General features: G+C 43.1%; 1 protein-coding gene across 1 annotated transcript in view; it reads left to right on the top strand.

Annotated features, from left to right (window-relative positions):
• The window catches only part of bean1 (brain expressed, associated with NEDD4, 1), a gene marked incomplete at both ends in the record, with an annotated part of 50,459 nt that overhangs the window by 25,381 nt on the left and 2,598 nt on the right, over nucleotides 1-22,480 (top strand). Inside the window, 2 exons of the mRNA XM_080528878.1 lie at nucleotides 8,681-8,881; nucleotides 10,585-10,726. Coding sequence (XP_080385004.1) covers nucleotides 8,681-8,881; nucleotides 10,585-10,726 — 343 coding nt within the window. The remainder of the gene's footprint in view (nucleotides 1-8,680; nucleotides 8,882-10,584; nucleotides 10,727-22,480) is intronic.

Raw genomic sequence — 22,480 nt, forward strand, 5'->3', positions numbered from 1 at the left:
CATCATACAGGGCCATTTCCTCCTTGTGTCTGTGTTTATGAGGCCTAACCTTGCCCTCTTACGGCTTTGAAGGAAGACATTTGTGATGAGAGGAGAAAGGCTGTCGCCTAACTGAGACAGGGCAATCATTTCACTCATCTCCTCCATAGTCCTCTCACTCTTATTTATTTACGCCCCTCTTTATTTGTCTCTTCACCATTATCTCACATGCAGCCTTCTTTCAGGAATCGCGAATTGTGGACTTCCGACACCTCTTTTTTAAATATATATTAGAGGAGATGATGGATGTGTCTGTGCTTGTCCCATCTGTTATCCTTACCCCTGTGTACTGTACATACACCACCGAGAGCTCTCTCTGGCAAATAAGCAACGAGTTCTGTCACCTATTAATGCAAGTGAAAACTCTGTGTGTTTGTGTGTGTGTGTGTGTGCGTGCGTGCGTGCGTGCGTGCGTGCGTGCGTGTGTGTGTGTGTGTGTGCAATGAGACACAGAGCTGCCCTCCTCTAGGTTTATGAGAGGCCATTCTCAATCCCCCAAAACATGACTGATGTGAGAAATATGGTGGAAACTGGTCCATGCTAACACCAAACCAATGATTTTCAACGCCATTAGGGAGGGTGAAAGAGTTCCTACTTTGGGGTGATTGTTGAAGTTGTGAATATATCTATCTAGTGGTGTTGTGAACATTTCACTCACTGAACTGAGTGTCACTGAATACACCCCAGTTGTTCTGCTTTAATTGGAATTGCTAGATATTGTCACAAGGGAATTGTATACTATAAACTATACACATGCATAGTACATAATACATACGGCACTCATTATCTTTTCCTCACACTCTATTTTCCCTACTGGCTTAGTGACCACCATCCTCTTTTATCAGTAAGTGTCACATCATGCAAATGATGCACTATGGGATGGATGTAGCTTATACATATTCGTATGTATTCATATACAAGGCATTGTGATCATAAATAATGTTGACAGTCTGTCATGGTAGACCAGCAGGATTTTGATGACGGGTATTCATGGTGGTATGTACTATATTGGGTATATGATGGGTATACAAAATGGTGGACTATAGCTCGTCGAAGGCATACCCTCTCCATCAGTGTCATAATCATTACATTAGTCCCAGCAAGGTCTTACAGTAATCACATGTATGCAATCAATGGATGCACTGCATGTGACCTTTTCATGTACGGTATGTATTGTCATGTCCCTATGAATCTGTCCAGTGTCTACACAACGTTTGCAGGAAAAGTGCTATATAAATAAAAGTTATTATTATTATTATTATTATTATTACACCAGAATACATTCCCTGAGAGAGCAAAATAGATCTAATCGTCATGGGATTGTACACACCAATGTGAAAAAAAGGACTACAGGATTAAATATGAATTGAAAAACAGATCAAACAGTTCCTCCTACCGCCCTAATCACTTTCCCCACCTACAGTACCTTGGTTGGTGTTGAGGAAGTGTTAATGAGGCATCTCTAATATGTGTCATTGGCTGATGATACTGAAGTCATTATGAAGTGAAGATAACCATTGGGATTTTTACAGTATTAGCATTAATAAGTATAATGCATATTTCATGCATTAAAATGCATTTTTATAGCTATTACGGCATTATAAATGTGCTTATAATGCATTAACGGTGTAATGCAAGAGGGTATTCATAGGAAATTCACAAGACATTTTACCAGGTTGTTTAGTTTTCCATCAGTATTCAACACACACAATAGGCTGCATGTAAACTCAAAAGTGCCCAGGCCAAGAAAGGTGTAAAAAAACAACAACAGTAAAAATGTTATCATTTGATAAAAATGTGCTTCATATTACCAGGAAGATACGTTTGTTTCAGTTGTCTGGGAGAGAGAGAAGGGGGGTCAGATAGAAGGAGAAAGAAATAGAGATAGCGAGGGGTGATGGCAATGAATTGTGTCTGTGTGATGTTTGGGAGCCCTTTGGGGGTAGCAGGGTTGGGCCCAGCTGCAGAGAGAGTGGGAGAGGACAACAAAGAGGGAGGGTATCTCTCTTGGCACATTACTCTGGTGAGACAGAGGGGACGAGGCTGTACCCTGGAGATGACAGAGCAAAGAAGCTGCTAGGAGTGTTAATATAAAAAGACAACACTGGGATATGAAACCAGACATTATCGTATGGCAGTTTACCAGCATCTCTCTCTCTTTCATTCTCTGTCACTCCCTCACTCTCCTTCTCTCTCTCTCTCTCTCTCTCTCTCTGTCTCTCTCTCTCTCTCTCTTTCTGTCTCTCTATCTATATATATATATATCTCTCCTTCTCTCTCTGTGTGTGTGTGTGTGTGTGTGTGTGTGTGTGTGTGTGTGTGTGTGTGTTTGTGTGTGTGTGTCCACTTTATGTAGGATGTTATGCTTCTAATCTTCTCAATATCAATGAGGGACTCAATAACTACCATAAATGCAAAACAATCAAACTGTTCATGGTCACTTTTCTGTGTGAGGACTAAATGTGGGCTATTGTAATCTGTGACAGAGAAGTGGAATGAGCCCTGAGGGAAAAGAGTGGGGGGATGGTGGAAGATAGAATGGAGAGAGAGCAGGTTATTGAAGCAATGTTTGAACGGATACAGAAAACCACCTGCATATATAAAATCATGGAGAATGACAAAATTAAGTGGCACAGTTCTTCCCATACGGGTAAGGTGATGCACAAATAAAGCTTCGTCAGAATGTATTTGTTAAGACAGTTTAGGCATGGTAGTAGCAGCTTTACAGAAGATACAGAAACAGTCGGCAATCACATAGAAACAGATACTGTACAGTGAGGAACTGAAGGGGAACATGTAAAAATAACTTTTAGATTACATTTCTGTCATTTAGCAGACACTTCTATAGAGAGGTCTGAGGAAAAGGAGCCCAGGTGTACAGGTGTAGGGAGATGGGTCTGTGGAAGATAGTATTGACCTGACTATTGACCTGATAGTATTGACCTGAAGCTCATTCCACAACTGGGGCAAGAAGAGAGAGAAGGGCTGTGACAGATGTGTGACCAATAGGTCCTCATAGAAATGGCGGTGCCAAGTGACCAGCAGAGGTGGCAGTACATGTTTGTGCTGAGGTTCGGGGACTGACCATTTCTTGCAGATTGGGAGAGGCTGTTCCCTTTACTGACCTGTAGGCTTGCACCAAAGTTGTGTGTTGTGCGTTTTTCTGATGCAAGCTGCTACTGCTAACATGAAATGTTGTCCCATAAAAGTAAGGTTCACACACTCATTACAGTACCATAGGCAGACTGGTCTTATCACACACACACACATGCATGCACGCACACCCACACACACACACACACACACACACACACACACACACACACACACACGCACACACACACACACACACACACACACACACACACACACACACACTTGCAAGAACAAAGATACAGTGGGAGGCTGAAGGAGAGAGGGCACAGTGATTATGTAATGCTGGCTCACTGGCCTGGCGTACCCTCTGTGCCAGGCGGACTCAAACTGTTCTTAGTGGGACCTTGTCCTTGTTTAACAGCAAGGACACCAAGGGCCTACGAGCAGGTGGGGAGAAGGTCAGGTGGTAGGCCTTCCCTCTGCATGGAGGATCAGGTCTGACACGATGACACTGCTCCTCCATTATAGACCCAGGACCTGACAGCACATCATTCACGGAACTGCACAAGAGATTCAAACACGTACACACACACATAGACACACACACACACACACATATGTGTTTGTTATATCCCTGTGCTCCGGTCTACCTCTCCACAACAACATGTCCTGCAGGGAACAGCAACATGCCCTGTCCTGTAAGCAGATAGCACTGTGGCCCCCATGTGAGGCTTCCGCTGCCCAGTCAGCCAGCTGGATGGATAGAGGCTTCTCTGGTGCCTTGGCTAGCTAGCTACAGCACCGGGCCCTGCCTGGAGTCAAGTACATGTGGCGCTGCATCACTGCAGAAGCTTGGAGAGATGGCCTTATCTTACAGCAGCATCTTCTCCAAATACATCACTGACTGAAGATAATAAGTTTTTTAATTTTTATTTAAGACAGTGTGTAATTGCAGTGCAATGGTGTTTGAGTTTGATGTCTCTCTCTACTCTGGGATCGTTTATTTTCCCTGCCATCTACAGTACTTTGAGGCTGAATTCAGCATCAAGCCTGATCAATATAATCACCAACTGACCAAGTATATGTGGTGTCAATTACATGAATGAGATAAAATCCTTGCAGATACTGGAATCATACATCCTCATACACTGCCTATGTGAAGGACATTAGTTTCTGCAGCAGTCATTTCCAGTAATAATAATAATAATAATAATAATAATAATAACTGCAAATGTTGCAGCTCAAAGTGCTCCAATCATTATATAATCATAATTTAATTATTTAGTCATTTAAAGGCAATATTAAAAAGATGGGTTTTTAGTCTTGACTTGAACATATTTGCTGAGGTTGCATCCCTAATGTAAACTGGCAGTGCATTTCACAATCTGGGTGCATAAAATGAGAATGCAGCCTCACCAAATCTCTTCTTTTGTACATCTGTGATACACAGAGAAAACCAGTGTCAAAAGACCTGAGAGCTCTATTGGGCTGATAATGATGCTTCTAAAAGGCTTGTTCCTGACAGAAGAACAGGGTCTACGGTAATCACCATCTCTATTTTGTGCATTTATGTATAACCGTGCCAAGACATTCCCAGTCACAGGATTTGCAAGAGTGTCTCTCTTCCGTCCGAGTAGACTGTATGACTTACACTATATGGACAAAAGTATGTGGACACAATTATCGTCTGGGGCTGTTTTCATGGTTTGGGCTAGGCCCCTTAGTTCCAGTGAAGGGAAATCTTAATGCTCCAGCATACAATGCGATTCTAGAGAATTGTATGCTTCCAACTTTGTGGCAACAGTTTGGGGAAGGCCCTTTCCAGTTTCAGCTTCATGACAATGCCCCCATACACAAAGTGAGCTCCATAATGACATGGTTTGCAGAGTTTGGTCTGGGAGAACTTGACTGGCCTGCACACAGAGCTCTGACCTCAACCCCATCGAACACCTTTGGGATGAATTGGAACGCCGGCTGCGAGCCAGTCCTTCTCGCCCAACATCAGTGCCTGACCTCATTAATGCTCTTGTGGCTGAATGGGAGCAAATCCCCGCAACCATATTCTAAGATCTAGTAGAAAGTCTTCCCAGAAGAATGGAAGCTGTTATAGCAGCAAAGGTGGGACCAACTCCATATTAATGCCCATGGTTTTGGAATGAGAAGTTCAACAAGCATATATGGGTGTGATATTCAAGTGTCCCAATACTTTTGTCCATATAGTGTATGTTAAGAATTTGTGTAATTGGCTAAAGTTATTTTTGGCATTGAATACAAACGCTGAAGAGTTTGATATGAGCCCAACTATTGATGTTGATACTCAGTCAAGCCTGACCAGCTCTCTCTCTTCTACCCCACTTTCTCTCTCTACACGCTCTCCCTCCCTCTTTTATTTCACTTCTCCTTGCTCCATCCCGCATCCTCCCTTTCTCTCTATCAGGGGAAGAAATGTCCATATGATAATATGGTTATTGTTTGAGAGAGTGTGTGATTTCAACACACCGCTGATCTGGTGATTGATTTTGATGTCTCACTATGTGATCGTTTACTTTCGCTGCCATCTACTTTCAGACCAAATCAATCTTTATACAGCATCACCTGAAGGGACACAGCAGAGGTCATCTGAGGCCTCTTTTGTGCTCTGACCCATGATTGGTGTTTTTGCCAATTGAGTTTGAACAGGTGAGAATTGAGAGAGACGAATTGGTAATTAGGGTGTGGCATTTTGACGGCCACGGCGTTATGATTGCTTGCAAAAAAAAGAGTCATCTTTACCACTCGGTAGCTATCGCTCAGATTTACTTTAGCTAGCAATCATAACAGTGACATTGTTTACTTTTTACATTCTGCAGTTTATGATGTATGGACTTTCATAGCGTATTAGGAATCAGAAGTGATGAGGTGGTCATAATGGAATGATGATGAGGATGATGATGATTACATTCAGTCAGGACACTGGTTAGCATTAGGGTCCCTAGACCAGAGGGAGGACAGCCAACACCACTTCCAGTAGCCTCTTTTGGTCCCTTATCCAAGGATCTACCTAGGCATTCATTTGACCATTTAGCAGACACTTTTATCCAAAGCAATTTACAATTAGAGATTACGGGGACAGTCTCCCTGGAGTAATTTGGGTGAAGTGCCTTACTCGAGGGCACACTAACTCATGATCGTCTGATCACCAGTCCAACTCACTATCCAGTAGCCCACCATTACCTCTCTTAGCATACCCTTCTTAGTTTCCCAGACAAGCCCGCAGTGGGATGGAAGGGGGTGTGGTGTGGTTGCAATTGAAGAGTAGGCAACTGATACCTCTTTAAATCACCACACAATGCTCACCCAGGATTAAAAGATTACAAACAATTATCATCAACCCAAATGTTTTATTACCTCCATTAAGGCAGAAGGTCCTCAGCAATGTGAGATGAATAGAGACAAATATGATTAGCATTTTGTCAGCAGCCCTCCTCATAAATAAATTGATTAGATTTCGGTCTCCTGTTTATCGTCCTCCGGAAAGATTTCTGATGCCAGATGTAGCAGTGTGAACATGGCAACGTGTATTACCTCAGTATGTACAGTATGTCTTTGTTGAATATATCCATGTCTGTGTTATGTTATTTTAGAGCGTTTGTGTTACATTGTGGCCCATATTTATTAAACGTTTGCTCCAGATGCAAAGCCTGCACCTGTTTTGTTTTTCCAATAGGCCATTCGGATAAAAGCTGATTCAGGAAGAACATTCTGTTATTGTTTATGGACAATGTACTGCATAACAAAGTGCAAAACTAGTTTTCTCCTATTACATGGGACAATAACCTCCCCCACGGATACTAGTTGTTGTTATGTCCTGTTGTGTACATGTCTCTGTAAAATGCAATAAAAATATTAACCATAAAAAAAAGAAGGGTAAGCACTAGCTTCCGTGTTCAAATTCAGTGTATTCAACAACAGTTATGTCGTAACTCTGACCGCTTAATTTGCAGAATGTTTTTCCTTTCCAGATTTTGTTTTACTCTGTCATACTCTTTATTTGACTATGTTTAATTCCATTTGTAAAAAGGAATTAGACAAGTTATTAAAAAAAAAAAAAACAGGTGTACATGGTGCAAACGCTTAGTAAATCATAATGAAGAGTTTCATTGCAAAATGCTAAATCCTACTTTCTCTTGTATTAAATGATTGCTGTTATGACGTAAAAACCCTGTAGCGTACATTTGAAAGGAGATTTTCTATTTTATTTGCTTACATAATACACACATTCTTGAACTTGATTTAATCTTGAATTAATCTTGTATCATAAATGTAACATGGGTAACGTATACACCATTTTGGAATGAAACTCTTGAAATATTCCTGCGTTGTTGTTATTTTTGAGGGGTTGTATTCCATTGTGTGTCTCCCTTATTTTTGTTTTGTGTTTCTCTGGTTTTGGTGTTAAGGGTGAAGGATTTGAGGAGAGGCGCTAATGGCTGACATTGGGTTTCTGCCTCCTGACCTGAGCTGACATGAAAGAGTTTCCTCCCCACGTATTTAAAAATTCAAAACGGGTCGGGGATTAAATATTTAGCACTGCAGACTTGAGAATCTAGTCCGCTGAGGGATGAGAATCTTGGGAGTGTTCCTGACCTGCGGTCCTCAGAGAGGTAGGTGTGTGTGAGGCAGTGTTTGAGACATGAAATGTGACAATGGATCATATGGATGTGCAAACCTATGTCTGTTTACATAAAGACCCGCAGCTGTTAGTGTCTGAAATCTTCCACTCCGTAGGATCATGCTGGACGTATCTCCCATATGAGACATGGCAACACAAGATGGGAATGTAAACTAGGGATGCTCCGATCTGGATTTTTGGGGCCGATACCGATCACCGATTTTTTTCCTCAAGATCAACCGATACCGATACCGATACCGATTTTTAAAAAAATACATAACTTTAGGCCTACTGACTGGATAGCCTACATATTTTTTGCTTTTTAGACAAAAGTTTTGATCCATTAGGCACCAAGCAAACGCAGACCCATTTTTATGGCATAGTAAAAGTCTGGCCTATCACCCAGTTAGGGCCTGAAGCCCAAGTCAGTCGATATGGCTGTATAAAAGACATCATAAACGTGGCCTTCATGGTTTACATACTGTTACGTCCTCCTATGTTTTCTGTTCAGTTATCTGTCTTCCCCAGGGGAAGAAAAAAAAAGAAAGAAAAAAAAAAAGATCGGTTTTTGCGATCGGCCATTTTTACCGATCACCGATCGAGTCATTTGGAGTGAAATCGGCCGATTTAAATCGGTGGCCGATAAATCGGAGCATCCCTAATGTAAACCTGAAAAAATATACTTTTCGTGCTTTACAGCTAATAGAAATTGACATAAGTGCTTTCTCTCTCCCCCTCACTCTACCATTCCTGTCTCTCCATCACTTTCTCTTTCTCTCCTTTCCCTCTCCCGTTCTCTCTCTCTCTCCACATTCTCCCTCTATCTCTTATTCCACACCCCCCTCTCCCTCCAATATCCTGGTTGTGCCTCCCCCTGTATGGCCTGGTGTGAAGTGAGCTCGAACCAGAGCAGCCTTGCCCATGAGCATCTGGACTGTTACGATGGGGGCAGTGAGGCCAGCCTGCTGGTGTCACCACTGGTGGTGGCGGGCATCGTCATTGGCCTGGTCCTCTTCCTGTCCTGTGTCACCATCATCGTGGGCAGCCTGCGCAAAGACAGCCGCCTGCGCAACCCTCACCTGCGTGCCAGCTACGGTGAGTTAAGAAGCCATATACATATTGGCACATACAATACTATGTATTATGCTCCACCACTGACATTTACACCAACCAGTCTCTGCTCTCTTAAAATAATGCCAATGGACAGACTTTAACAGAGGAAGGAGTGTATTCTGCCTGAATCGCAAACGTTGCTAAATATCAGTATTACTAGCTGACACCTGAAGCCAAGGCCACTAATAAGTGTGACAGGGGGATGGTATTTGAACAGTTTTGTTAGGTTGTATTAGTCAGAACCATATTCAGCATTTATTTACTTTTCTTTTCTCTTTTCCTTTCAATATGACACTGTAATCAATGTGGACACCCTGTGGCATTTTCTTTTCATCTGATGAAGATCTGTACATAAGTATACTTTGTTTGGAGCAAGGAATGACCGGGGGAGGGGAGGGTGGGAGCAATGTTTGTTTTTAACTATGACTGTGCTGTGTTAAAAAATATATATATATATTTTGAAAATAAAGCATTTGATATATAAAAAAAAAGAAAAAAGAACCCTATTCAATCAGCATGGTACAGGCTGAGGACACTTGCAGGCACGTAGCCTATGAGGGGTCGAACCGCAATGACTGAAAGAGAACCTGTAACCGTAACAGTAAAGATATGTATGTCCTCGCTTACACACACACACACACACACACACACACACACAGTCCTGGCAGTGTCTTTGGAAAAGCACCTGGCCTGGTGTCAGACTCAGCACACATTCCCATTGTCAGCACACTCACACACACACAAAAAGAGATGGTACAAAAAAAAAAAAAAAAAACGTCTTTGTGTATGGAGGCAGGTATTCTCTATCTGCCTGGCCAAAGGCTGATATACCCTGATTACATCATGCTGGCTTCAGTCACACTGCTCTATCTCTTGTGTACCACATGCCCTTTCGTTTGATGATTTGGAATGATACTGGGTAAAAACACTGCTGGTAAGAGGATAGACAACTAAGAAAGAAGCATTCAGTTTAGCATTTAGGGCACAACACATAGATATATGCTAGAGTTTCAACAGTAGAGACAGATATCATAATACAATCTGTTCTATGTCAAATCTGTATCAAAAAATCAGTGGTAATAAAACATTTAATAATATGACCACTGTAATGCAAAGAGCTACTAGAAGTGATCAAGTTGTGCAGTGGTGTAATTTGCCTAGGGTGCGTGGGTTATGCGAAGCCATGAACAGGATTTTACACCGCAGGAGGCCCCCCCTCCCAACGTTTTTTAAATAAATGAAAATGTTTTAAAATAAATAGCCAAATATATAGTCTATCACTATCCACATTTTCCACAGTAGATCAATCACCAACTCTAATTAACGTTCGGCTTCGGCTACCGTACCTTAAGCAACCTTGACGTAGCTCTCAATTGACCTTGTTCACACCGAAAATGGGGAAACAAAATAAATCTGGCTCTCAAAAGCGAAGAGAGTTGGAAGAGGGCTGTTCGTGCTACAGCTGCAACATGTGTGTCTCTAAGCAAGTTTTTAAAAACAGTTAAGCCTACAGAGCTTTTCCTAATAATCACAGTTTTATATAGGATCTATTTCACTATTCCTATAAGCATAGTTTCAGTCGTCTTAAAAATCTGACATTGCTTTTTATCGAGATAGAAGTAACTGAGAGGGTACGCCCCTGAAGTTGTGTAAAGCTGTGTGGCATAACTGTCCCTCCTCCACAGCTCCTGATGGTTTCTCCTACGGTGGCTCTATTGGAGAGCTGAGGTCCACGTGCATCGAAGAGTTCCCTCCAGCATTTGACTTTGACTCCTATGTGGAAACTCTATCCCAAGTCAATGTGATGTATCCTGACTCCCCACCACAGTAAGTAACTTGTGTTAGCAATAGCACCCGGGCTAAATGTCATAACAATCTACTCCATCCATTTAGTCAACATTATTGTTAGTAATAGGCTTTTTATAGTGGCAACAACTTTATATTTCTAATGAATGATGATTGAATTATGTTCACCACAAGAATGTTGTAAATGGTAAATGGTCAATGGACTGACTTACATAGCGCCTTATTCCAAAGCACTTTACCTCTCATTCACCCATCCACACACACATTCACACACCAATGGCGGCAAGCTACCATGCAAGGCGTCGGCCCGCTCATTGGGAGCAATTTTGGGGTTCAGTGTCTTGCCCAAGGACACCTCGACATGTGGCCAACCGGGGTATGACCGCCAATCTGCCGACCTTGCGATCATTAGACGCCGGCTCTATCTCCTGTGCCACAGCCGCCCCGTGTTGTATTTAGAGTTCTGTGTGTGTGTGTGTGTGTGTGTGTGTGTGTGTGTGCCATTGTGATAGGATCAGTCTATGCCTACAGTCATCAATCTGGATCACTGTGATAAAGAGGATGGGGAGTGTGAAACGAGGAGTGCCTGAGAGCCCTCTGATCAGACAGGATCACATCATCATCCTTGATCGGGGAGCCACAATGTTGCTCCCATAGGCTTTCTCTACCTAGCACACGTTTAGGGTTAGAGGATTGAAAAGGATTTGGAAATACTGACAAATGAGACTCCTTATGGGGGTGGGTGGGCATCAGACTCTTTGCTCTCCACCCAGTGCCTGCACCCCCTAACAAGCCCACAGTGCAGGTAAATGCCACTGCTTTGCAATGAAAGACGCATAATGCGTTTGATCTAAATGGCAGCTCCTCTAATTGGCATCTTCAATAATTCAACCGGCTTCCTCCTCCTGAAGTTCACTTTTCCTGTCCTCTCTAAAGAAACGTGAAATGATAAAAACCTGAGGTTCAAGGTTCAAGAAATCACAGGGTGTGTTGATACCACAATTATCAGAGTTTATTCAATTAAGAATAAAGGTCAAATGGAATTAAAATGTCATTTACTACAGTGTACCACACCGTATATAGTGAAAATTAACAATGGCTCTTGGTGACTGTAAGGGGGGATGACTTCAGCTCTTGGGGAAGTACGAATCTTCAAAGAATTGGGGCTAGGATCATATGATGACCCTTGGACACCCCAGGTTGGCCGTTTCAGGAGGTGCATTCCCATTGGTTCCATTGTACCAGGCAAACTAAATCAATTGCAGCATGGTTATGTTTACCTATGTTAGAATGAAAGAGTCCAAGTAGTGAAAATACCACCGCTCATCCGTGATTAGACTTTGCTGAGGTGCTGGATCTGAAGAGTATCAATAGCGTGCAAAATAACAACATCCACACACTCAAACACTGTGCAAAAAAAACGTCGTTTATTGCGAGCTTTTGGTCATAGACCTTCTTCAGGCATGAATGGAATAGTCCCAAAGATGTAATTTCTGCTAATCTGACACTCTAGGCAGACTGAAACAATTCGGCATAGGTCTGATATGTATTTGACCCCAGGCCTGCCTTATGCACTCTCTGCACATAAATATTGGATTACATGGGTGGGAAAGTTCTCTGAACCAACAGTTAGACCAGATATGGACACCTTGCTACTATGGGACCTCTCAGGGGATCGCAACGTCACAGAAAGTTCAAATAGAAAAGTGCTGTGTAGAGTGGCGATGAGTGTTTTGTTTTGTTTCTTTCTTAGGATCCCCATTAGCTGTGCTCACGTAGCAACTACTCCTGTGTATCCTCTGTCTGGGTTAAGGTTAGGGTTGAATGTGATAAATGTATCCATGTGTATGTGTGTGTGTGTGTGTGTGTGTGTGTGTGTGTGTGTGTGTGTGTTTGTGTGTGTGTGTGTGTGTGTGTGTGTGTGTGTGTGTGTGTGTGTGCGTGCGTGTGTGCGTGCGTGTGTGTGTGTGTGTGTGTGTGTCTGTGTGTGTGTGTGTGTGTGTGTGTGTGTGTGTGCGTGTGTGTGTGTGTGTGTGTGTGTTTGTTGCCTGCTTTCCCTTCATGGTTTGTTTCACAGAATCGCAGTTACATTTCTATGAAAGTACCTTTAGGTGAGCACACCCCTTATCCCCTCCCTGTGAAGGGCTTCTGAACAGGGTGAAATTGCCAACAATGCTAAACAACTCTGTCAGAAATTAGGAAGAATATGGAATATTCTGCCATGGACAGGGGTATTACATGTGACACATTCTAATGCCTTGGTCCTCATATCGGGATCCGATGTGATCAGACTTTTCTTTCGAAAAATGTGAATAATTGTAATTGTCTCACTGTGTCATTGCACTGTTTTCCAGACTTTCGATGGGAGCAATTATTTGTTGTTTTGGGTTAGTGATGTGGGTGGTGGAGATGGGCTTGGTTGGTTGTTGGAGCTGAGATGAGGTAAAATGTTCAAAAGGTTGTAGATAGAAATGCACCGTATAGAGCTGACATGAGTCCCTCATCCCCTAACAGACATGATAGCTGTTCTTCAGAATATATTTCTATTTGAATGTTCTGTAAAACCCCCCCCCCCCTGAATAGGCCCCTGAACAGGCTACTCTATCACTGCCTCTGCCTCTCCAAGCCTCTATCCATCTGTGCTATGCTCTGGAGGGGGGGGAAATCACTCCTCATATCAGCCACGCCAGGTCCCCTGTCTTAGCCTATGGTGCATTTATCACCCCGCAAACTAGAGCTGAATACCAAATCGACTCTTATAGCCCCTAGTCTCTACCCTGTGTGTGTGTGTGTGTGTGTGTGTGTGTGTGTGTGTGTGTGTGTGTGTGTGTGTGTGTGTGTGTGTGTGTATGTGTGTGTGCGTGTGTGTGTGTGTGTGTGTGTGTGTGTGTGTGTTGCATGTGCATTGTGTACATTGTCAGTGTGAGGAGAAGGCAGCAGGCAGGCTCAGGACGGATGGAGGGGACAAGCATGTGATGTGATGCAGGGTATTGCTGCCATGGTCACAGATGGCACAGGGAAACTCAGAGCTTAGAGCATGTAGATCAGCTGCTCACCTGTGGAGCTTGTGAAGGCACTAGCTTCCGCTGAGGGAGAAGGAGAACTGGGCGTCCTCCACACAAACACACACACACACACACACACACACACACTCACAATTGTACAATTCACAAACAGTAACCTACACATGCAGGCATGCACACACTCACACAAACAGGAAGGCCTGTTTGGCAAGAACAACATTAAAATATTTCATGTCAGGCATTTTCCATTTCACCATGTCATTTCTTTGTAAAAGAAAAACAATGGACAGTAACATGGCACTTAAGAGTTTGAATCTTGAGAAAGCCCTGCCAGCTCCGCAGTGCAGTGGACAGACCGGGTGCACTGGGCCATATGCTCCAACCGTTACAGAGGCCACAACGAGTCAGAGGTCCTCCCTCTCGTGACCCAAACCCTTTTCTGCATGGCAACCAGGGTTCGAGTTATAAGCTGAACTCTGTGGGGGTCTCCAAAATAACAGTGCGAAATGTTCTCATGCACGCGCGAATCATGCCCACACAGCGATGGGACTGACAAGTTTTAATTAGCTATAGGCAGTAGCGGATTAAGGTGGTCAGTGGCCCTAGGCTACTCCTTTGTGTGAGGACCCCCCGCCCCCATACACAAGCTTCCCCCCTCCCCAAAATATACAACTCACGAGCACCCTGCACACACACACCACTCATAATGCTTTACCATAAAACACTTAAACACTTTAATAACACAATAACACAACAGTGTTAATAATGCAAAGAATAAAAAAAAGTTCAGTGCATTCAGTTCTGTCTCTATTGCTCTCCTCTCCCGTTGTCTCTCTGTTACTGTCCTGTTGTCTGTCTCTCTGTTGCTGTCCTGTTGTCTGTCTCTCTGTTGCTGTCCTGTTGTCCGTCTCTCTGTTGCTCCCCTCAGCTCTAAATGAAAGAAATGAATTAGCTAATTAGTTGGCATGTAAACATATAGTTAGGGTTGGGTACAGTTTGGGTTTTATTCGATACCGGTGACAAATCGATACTTTAAAAACGGTACCGGTACAGAAACATCATCCTCATCCTCAAATCCCAACATATCCTGACGCTACAGCTGCAGGCTACTCATTTCACCACATCAACAGCCCCACATGAAACAACAGCTATAAAAGCGATAGTCACACATGTATCTCGGCCAATAATTTTGTTATTTTTGCTATACAGAAGGAGCGAAAAATACATTAGGTTAGTACACTAGGTTAGTAAAAAGTAAAAGCCACCTTACCTTTACGGAGACAAGATAGACCAAAGTGGTCTGTTTTCAGTAGGCTGACTGGTCTGTTTTCAGTAGGCTGAGTGGTCTGTTTTCAGTAGGCTGAGTGGTCTGTTTTCAGTAGGCTGAGTGGTCTGTTTTCAGTAGGCTGAGTGGTCTGTTTTCAGTAGGCTGAGTGGTCTGTTTTCAGTAGGCTGAGTGGTCTGTTTTCAGTAGGTAGCAGAGTCCTCAGTAGTAGCAGCAGTAGTAGTAACAGTAGTAGCAGCAGGGCTAACGTTAGGTGTCATAGCAGGTTTCTTTGATAAAAACCCGACATTTTCTAGGCTTGATGACCCGGTCGGCAGCAGTGGCCTTTTTTTGGGCGGCATGGTAGCTACTGTATGTATATACTCCTGTATAGCTAATGAATGAATGTTTGCTTCTCAATAATAGGCTAGGTGCACGATCTCACTACTTCCTGAAAGGCAACTGGTGTCTCACTCTATTGGTTTAATTGATTAATCAGCTGTGCACTGTGTGTTCCAACGGTTTACCGCACAGCTGATTAATCAACCTTTTGCTGTTGCACAATATTCTACTGCGCCCCATGGTGTCTTGGTGGTGAAGTGCAGGCAGTCAAAGGCATACTGTCATTCACAGGAGATTAATGGTGCGCGTAGTTCTTTTGAAAAACGTGTTTATTTTACAATATTTATAATATAAATTAAATAATATTCATTACATTGACATTTTGATCAAATAATAGTTGTGGTAATGTATTATTAGCGACCCCCACAGATTTTTGATTTTACTGCCTTCATGGGAGCTCAGAGAGCCTCAGACCATCTCTATGGGAGCTCAGCTCCCATTGGCTCCCACATAACTCGAACCCTGATGGCAACATAGTCATGCACAGTTCAGTTTCGATCAGTCAGTTCAGTATCATTGGCAAAGCACTGTATACTTTATTCACCTACCATGTCTGTGCAAATGTAAACATAGTTTTAAAGGTGCAGCCCAAAAGCTTAGTTGCCAATACATTTACCTCCATTTTGAGGTTTTTAAGACATTTGAGTTTTTATTGGACCATTAAATAATTAGTTTTACTTCACTAAACATTCTTTCTAAATGACTATGCCTTCCTACGTGTTTGCTTCTGGTTGTGGAGAAACGTGCTTCTCCTCTGTACAATGAGGTCTAATTTATGTTATGCACTGCAGGTGTTTCTGGAAAGGTCCCACGGGATGAAGTTCTCTATATTATTCGTCCTGTAACAAAAACACACTCCCAGATGAGGAAAAGGAAACTGAATGTGTAAGCAAACCTATAGAGCACATTCATTTAGAAAAAGACTAGAGAAATAAACAGTGCTGAGAAAAGGATTGATTAGACCAGCCAAACAGGACTTGCCTGGGGTGCTATTACAGTATCTGACTTAATTAAACTAATCACTTGTTTTTAGCCTGATATACCTTGCGTTAGCATCCTGCAGAGTTCATAGCACTCACAAGGGGGTAAGGTGTGTGTGTGTGTGTGTGTGTGTGTGTGTGTGTGTGTGTGTGTGTGTGTGTGTGTGTGTGTGTGTGTGTGTGCGTGTGTGTGTGTGTGTGTGTGTGTGTGTGTGCGTGTGTGTGTGTGTGTGTGTGTGTGTGTGTGTGTGCGTGTCTAAAATACAGGCAAACAAATCCTACTATGAATCATGAACATGATCCAAAACACACGTTATGTTTTTCAATGACACTATTTGATAAGCATTGGAGCGATAAATATATGAACCATCTGCCATGCTTCTTCCTATCCCATATCCATATCTGATCAGCCTGTCAGATCTGTTGTTCTCAGGATCCCCTGACATGACTGACTTCTCCCATGGTATTTTTTCCACCCGTTCCCGTTCGGAGTGCCTTTCCCCGCTCCGATGCCTGTTGTCGGCATCCGCGCTGTGGACATCCTTCCATCATCCATTCACAGTTGACAGAGAGCAAGATGGAATTAGGGCAAAAACATGCCTCCCGGGCGTTCACAAACATCCTCCTAAACCAGCCACACTCACAGGTGACAACTTGTTCTACAATCAATGATTAATCTGTGTGCTGACAGACATGATAGGAAAGAAGAGAGTGGAGAAGAACACCTGCAGAAGAAGAGTCTCCGGGGGCCTACTGTAGCATACATACACAATATCTCTGATAGGAGTTTGAGTTTGTTTATCTGAAAACAGCATCAATGGGGTCAATTCCACTCCAACTCCATCAATCCAGGGAGCGAGATGAAGTTCAATGAACGAATTGATAAAGAAAACCGTCATTGAAGATGAACAGGACTTTTCAGTTTATATGGTATATTTAAAATGAATATGGAATTGTCCCCGACCGTGATATTGCCTCGTGAGTATGTTTATGTAGGAGTGGGATGACTATATTACTACTCAAGTGCTCAAGTAGACGCACCCTAAAATAAAATGATCTGAACCAAGAACTGAGTTCTCCATCAGCTCTTATAGTGTTTTACTCCTTCATTCAAACCATTACTGCCTCCATGTCATACCTGTATGTTAATTAGTTTGATAGTTCTTGTCACACTTAACTTGATCACTCACCATCACTGGGAGTGGTGAAAACAAGTGATTCGAATTATTTTCCTGTCCTAATCTTACACCATGATAGTGCCTGGTACAGAGGTCAAACACAATGCCAGCAGCAGGATTTGGAGTAGGTGGGATTCTGTATTGCTTTCTTTGAGTCAGATACACCAAAGCATGGCGCTTCTCCATTGACCAGACCGGGACGGTACAGGACGGCACGCATTTGTATCTTATCCGTACCGCATGGGCGAGCAGTCATAATAAGCTATAAATGCGGCGCATGCCCAAGCCCTTTAATATAAAAAAAAGCATTTCAATGTTTGTCTCTCAGTGTGTTTGATCATTTTGGTTAACACCTCGCTCCACTGGAGCGCACACTGGGTTCAATGTCATAGCGGGACCAAGTAATTTGATTGGACAAGAGGCATTCCATCCATCAGATTTCCAGAGCAAATTTACAAACTCAGCCAGTGACAGCTATTATGATGCAATAGGCCTATTATGATGTCATCAATAATTAAAAAGAACATCATAGCTGTTGCATTCTAAAAAACAGGTCATTTCAGAGCATCGCCTCTTGAGAACTATCGCCTCTTGCTTTTACAGTATAGAAAGTTGACTTTATGAGAAGACTCACATAACGTGATCAGATGAATCAAACCCAAAGTGACCCAAATGCCCCCCAAGGGCATGAAGGTCTGAAGGAAGACAATGAGAACAAGGGAAAGAAGAAAACAAATGCATTTTTTGCATTTTTTAAGCTGGCTGCCCTCCTCACTTGCTGTGGAGGATGTTTTGGAAAGAGAAAGGAAAGACGACACTCCGACTCAACTGATATGCCTAACGCAAATGATAACCACAGCAGACCTACCTCTGGACGAAACCACAGCAGACCTACCTCTGGACGAAACCACAGCAGACCTACCTCTGGACGAAAGACAAAAGGTCACTCACCAGACCCAAGAGACCCTGACAACAAGCAAATGACAACTGGTAAAGAAAAAGAAAGCAAGGGCAGTGGTCAAGTCATACCTGAAAGGTCTAAAGGCAGCCGACCTTCTTCAGCTCAACAGACTCAACAGAAAAAAGGCTGTGAGCTGACCACAACACAAGACCCTACCCTGCATCCACCTACGACTCAAAGCTCTTGTAGCTCACGTTCGCGGACCTCCCTGAGAAGCATTAAAGGCCGTCAGGATGCTACAGTGGACTGGCAGCTGCCAGGTGTCCCTACCTCATCTCTGTCAGAGGAGGAGAAAGGGAGGAGACCAGTGAGCGGAAGATCAGCGAGCAGCTCTGACCGTGAACAGGAGACTAAAGAGGAAAATGACAAAAATGATTCTGGCAAGGATGATGACTGCAGACATGACAGCCCTACCAGCATATACGGACTGAACGCAACCACTGGTAACCACAGCAGACCTACCTCTGGACAGAGGACAAAAGGTCACTCACCAGACCCAAGAGACCCTGACAACAAGCAAATGACAACTGGTAAAGAAAAAGAAAGCAAGGGCAGTGGTCAAGTCATACCTGAAAGGTCTCAAGGCAGCCGACCTTCTTCAGCTCAACAGACTCTGGAAAAAGGCTGTGAGCTGACCACAACACAAGACCCTACCCTGCATCCACCTAGGACTCAAAGCTCTTGTAGCTCACATTCGCGGACCTCCCTGAGAAGCATTAAAGACCATCAGGATGCTACAGTGGACTGGCAGCTGCCAGGTGTCCCTACCTCATCTCTGTCAGAGGAGGAGAAAGGGAGGAGACCAGTGAGCGGAAGATCAGCGAACATCTCTGACCATGAGCAGGAGACTAAAGAGGATAAGAGCACACCAGACAACAATGGTTCTGTCAAGGATGATGACTGCAGACATGACAGCCCTACCAGCATATACGGACTGAACGCAACCACTGGTGACCACATATACGGACTGAACGCAACCACTGGTGACCATATATACGGACTGAACGCAACCACTGGTGACCACATATCCGGACTGAACGCAACCACTGGTGACCACATATACGGGCTGAACGCAACCACTGGTGACCACATATCCGGACTGAACGCAACCACTGGTGACCACATATCCGGACTGAACGCAACCACTGGTGACCACATATCCGGACTGAACGCAACCACTGGTGACCACATATCCGGACTGAACGCAACCACTGGTGACCACAGCTGTTCCAGAGGAGTGACACCAGAGTGTCAGCAGTTCGTTACCGAGATCCTGGACACCACTAAGGAGGAAATGTGGAAGGAAGACGAAGACGAAGATAACCTTCTTTATGATTGAGAATGTGTTGATCTCTCATACCTCAAATGTCATCATAACCATTAAATATATTCATGCATTCATCTTCAAAGTATTTTTGTGTTCATTTGAATGTCGGGGGGGGAAATGCGACATTACTGTAACTAGGTCAAAACGCACGACTATCATGCACAAATCAGCCTAATGTTAGATAGATAACTTTACATTAAATATGTCTACCATTTTTTAAATATTGCCTTTAAATGACTAAATAAGTAAATTATGATTATATAATGATTGAAGCACTTTGAGCTGCAATATCACTTCCATAACAATGGTCCCATACCAGGAAGGTGCTTGTTGTCGAAATGGACCTTACTTAAGTCCGTAGTCTTGTTTAGACCATGTGTTTGTGTGTTTATGAGATGCCGGATTTCCTCCAGACAGATGTTTATGTTTATTAGCAAAGGTCTCTTCAAAGATAAAATCAGGTTGCAGGTTACAAGTTTCTGGTGGGTTTGCTTAAGCTACACATTTCAGCCCATCTGCTTTTGAATTAAGCTTACTACATTTTATTTCATATCCTGAGATCAATCAATTTTTCAAAACAACAGCTTTTGGTGATACTGTACACTCTTATATTTAAAAAAGAAAATACATATGTGGCTCGTCTCTGTGGGAGACGTCTTTTGGTTCCCTGTAGAATGTTCTCTGTGGTTCTTCAAAGGGTTCTCCTCCAGGGTCACACTGAATAACCCTCTTTTTCAAGGAGTGAACAGTATGATCACGCAATAATATGCACTTTCATCAAACCTTGACTTGCCCTTTTTGCATTTAACTATGACAGTTTTAAAGTTACCTACAATTAGAGAAAACCACAATAGATGTCTTACTGTAATTTAATGGAGACAAGCCAAGGGCCTTGACTTCCTGAAACAGAGTTATGAATTGAATTATTTGTGCATTCTCCACACAGTTATTATCTCTGAGTTAAAATGCAGTCAATTCAATTGAGGAAGGCAGATGTTCAATCTAGCAGGCAGTGCAAATTACACACCACAGTAAGGTTTCACAGTGTGTGTGTGTGTGTGTGTGTGTGTGTGTGTGTGTGTGTGTGTGTGCGTGTGCGTGTGCGTGTGCGTGTGCGTGTGCGTGTGTGTGTGTGTGTGTTTGGTGTAAAAGCCGTGAAAAGCTGGCATAGAAACTTGGCCTCAGTGGCACAGTGCACAGCGGCACCGGTGCGCTACCTGGCACCTTGAGTGATTCAACAAATGTCTGGATCAGCTTGTTTATTGTTTATGTAGAGAGAAGAGGAATCTGTTAAGTGTGTATGCTGAGCTGGTAGTTTTATTGCACCCTGAAGGTGTTCATATTCAACATTGCTGAGCATTTTGATGAATGTGAGACACATGCAAGCAAACCCAAGCACGCATGCGCATGCACACACACACACACACACACACACACACACACAGACTCCATGCACACCAGACATCATAGCATCTGGTGTATTTGAGATTACTGTTCCGTCAAATACCATGTATCTGCTTGATCAAAGATTAACGTCTAATTTCAATGTTATATTACTCATAAAATAAGGCTTTAATTAAAAACAAGGAGAAGGACACATTCATCTCAAACAAACCATGATGTACATTTTGTTGCATTTTATAGCATGTGCTCTGATATAGGCAAGTCGCCTACCTCACCGAGTGCACATAATGAACCATGTTTGCAGTATTGCATTGGCTAATGGTGATTCCTGTTTTAGTCTGTAACCCCAGATCATGTGAAATGTTTCTGTCCTGCTGTGCTCTGGAGATATTAAGTCTGTCTGACTGAACCGCGGCCCGGAGTCGAAAATAGCTCGGCACACAGCAGCACTCTGCGGCCCAGTGATGGTGAAGGCGAGGGACTTAGCCAGCTACATGGCTCATTTCAAATCAAGCAGTCAGCAGTGAGGCTCCCGAGCAACATCCTTTACTGTCCCACTGAGCACTGAGCACTCACTCACTCACTCACCGTAAGTGTCTATTCCTTGAGTGGCTTGCTGACTCGTACAAGTCTGTATGAGTCTACAAAAGCAAAAAAGCTCACTTACTCTCTCTATGAGCTTTCATCAATCTGGAGCATCTATCAGGAGGAGTGGCTCACTATAGAGTGTCTATGAAGGGCAGTTCACTGATTAATTGTATGAGACACTCTGCTGTATGTCCACCAGGGACAGAACATGATGAGTAGCTCACTGACTCCCGGAAGAGCAGCTCATTGAATGAGTCTTTTACCAGTCTAAACAAGGAATTTCATCCAGAACAACGCACAGTGTGCCTATGTACCGAACTTTAAAACATCTCTTAGCTATGAAGATTCATAATATATAAGCAAGAAAACGAGTAAATAATTCAAAGTCATCTGTGGTAGAAAATGGCTGTTGCACAAAGCCGTTCTCGAGAGGGCAGTCAGGTCTATGGACCTATCGCTAAGCCACGCCCCAAAATAGAAATTGTCCAATCATATCACAGCAAAAGTCACGACAGGCAGAAAACTCGGACAAACAACTCGCTAATATCTGATGGTGAAAAGCTTCTAGACAAAATATTCTTGTCATCTTTAAAAAAAAACATGTCTATTACTTGTGTGATGAATCAGAAATCAGAAATGTGCCAACTC

Source organism: Nansenia antarctica (genome assembly GCF_963989245.1).
Source record: "Nansenia antarctica genome assembly, chromosome: 4".
NCBI lineage: Eukaryota > Metazoa > Chordata > Actinopteri > Argentiniformes > Microstomatidae > Nansenia > Nansenia antarctica.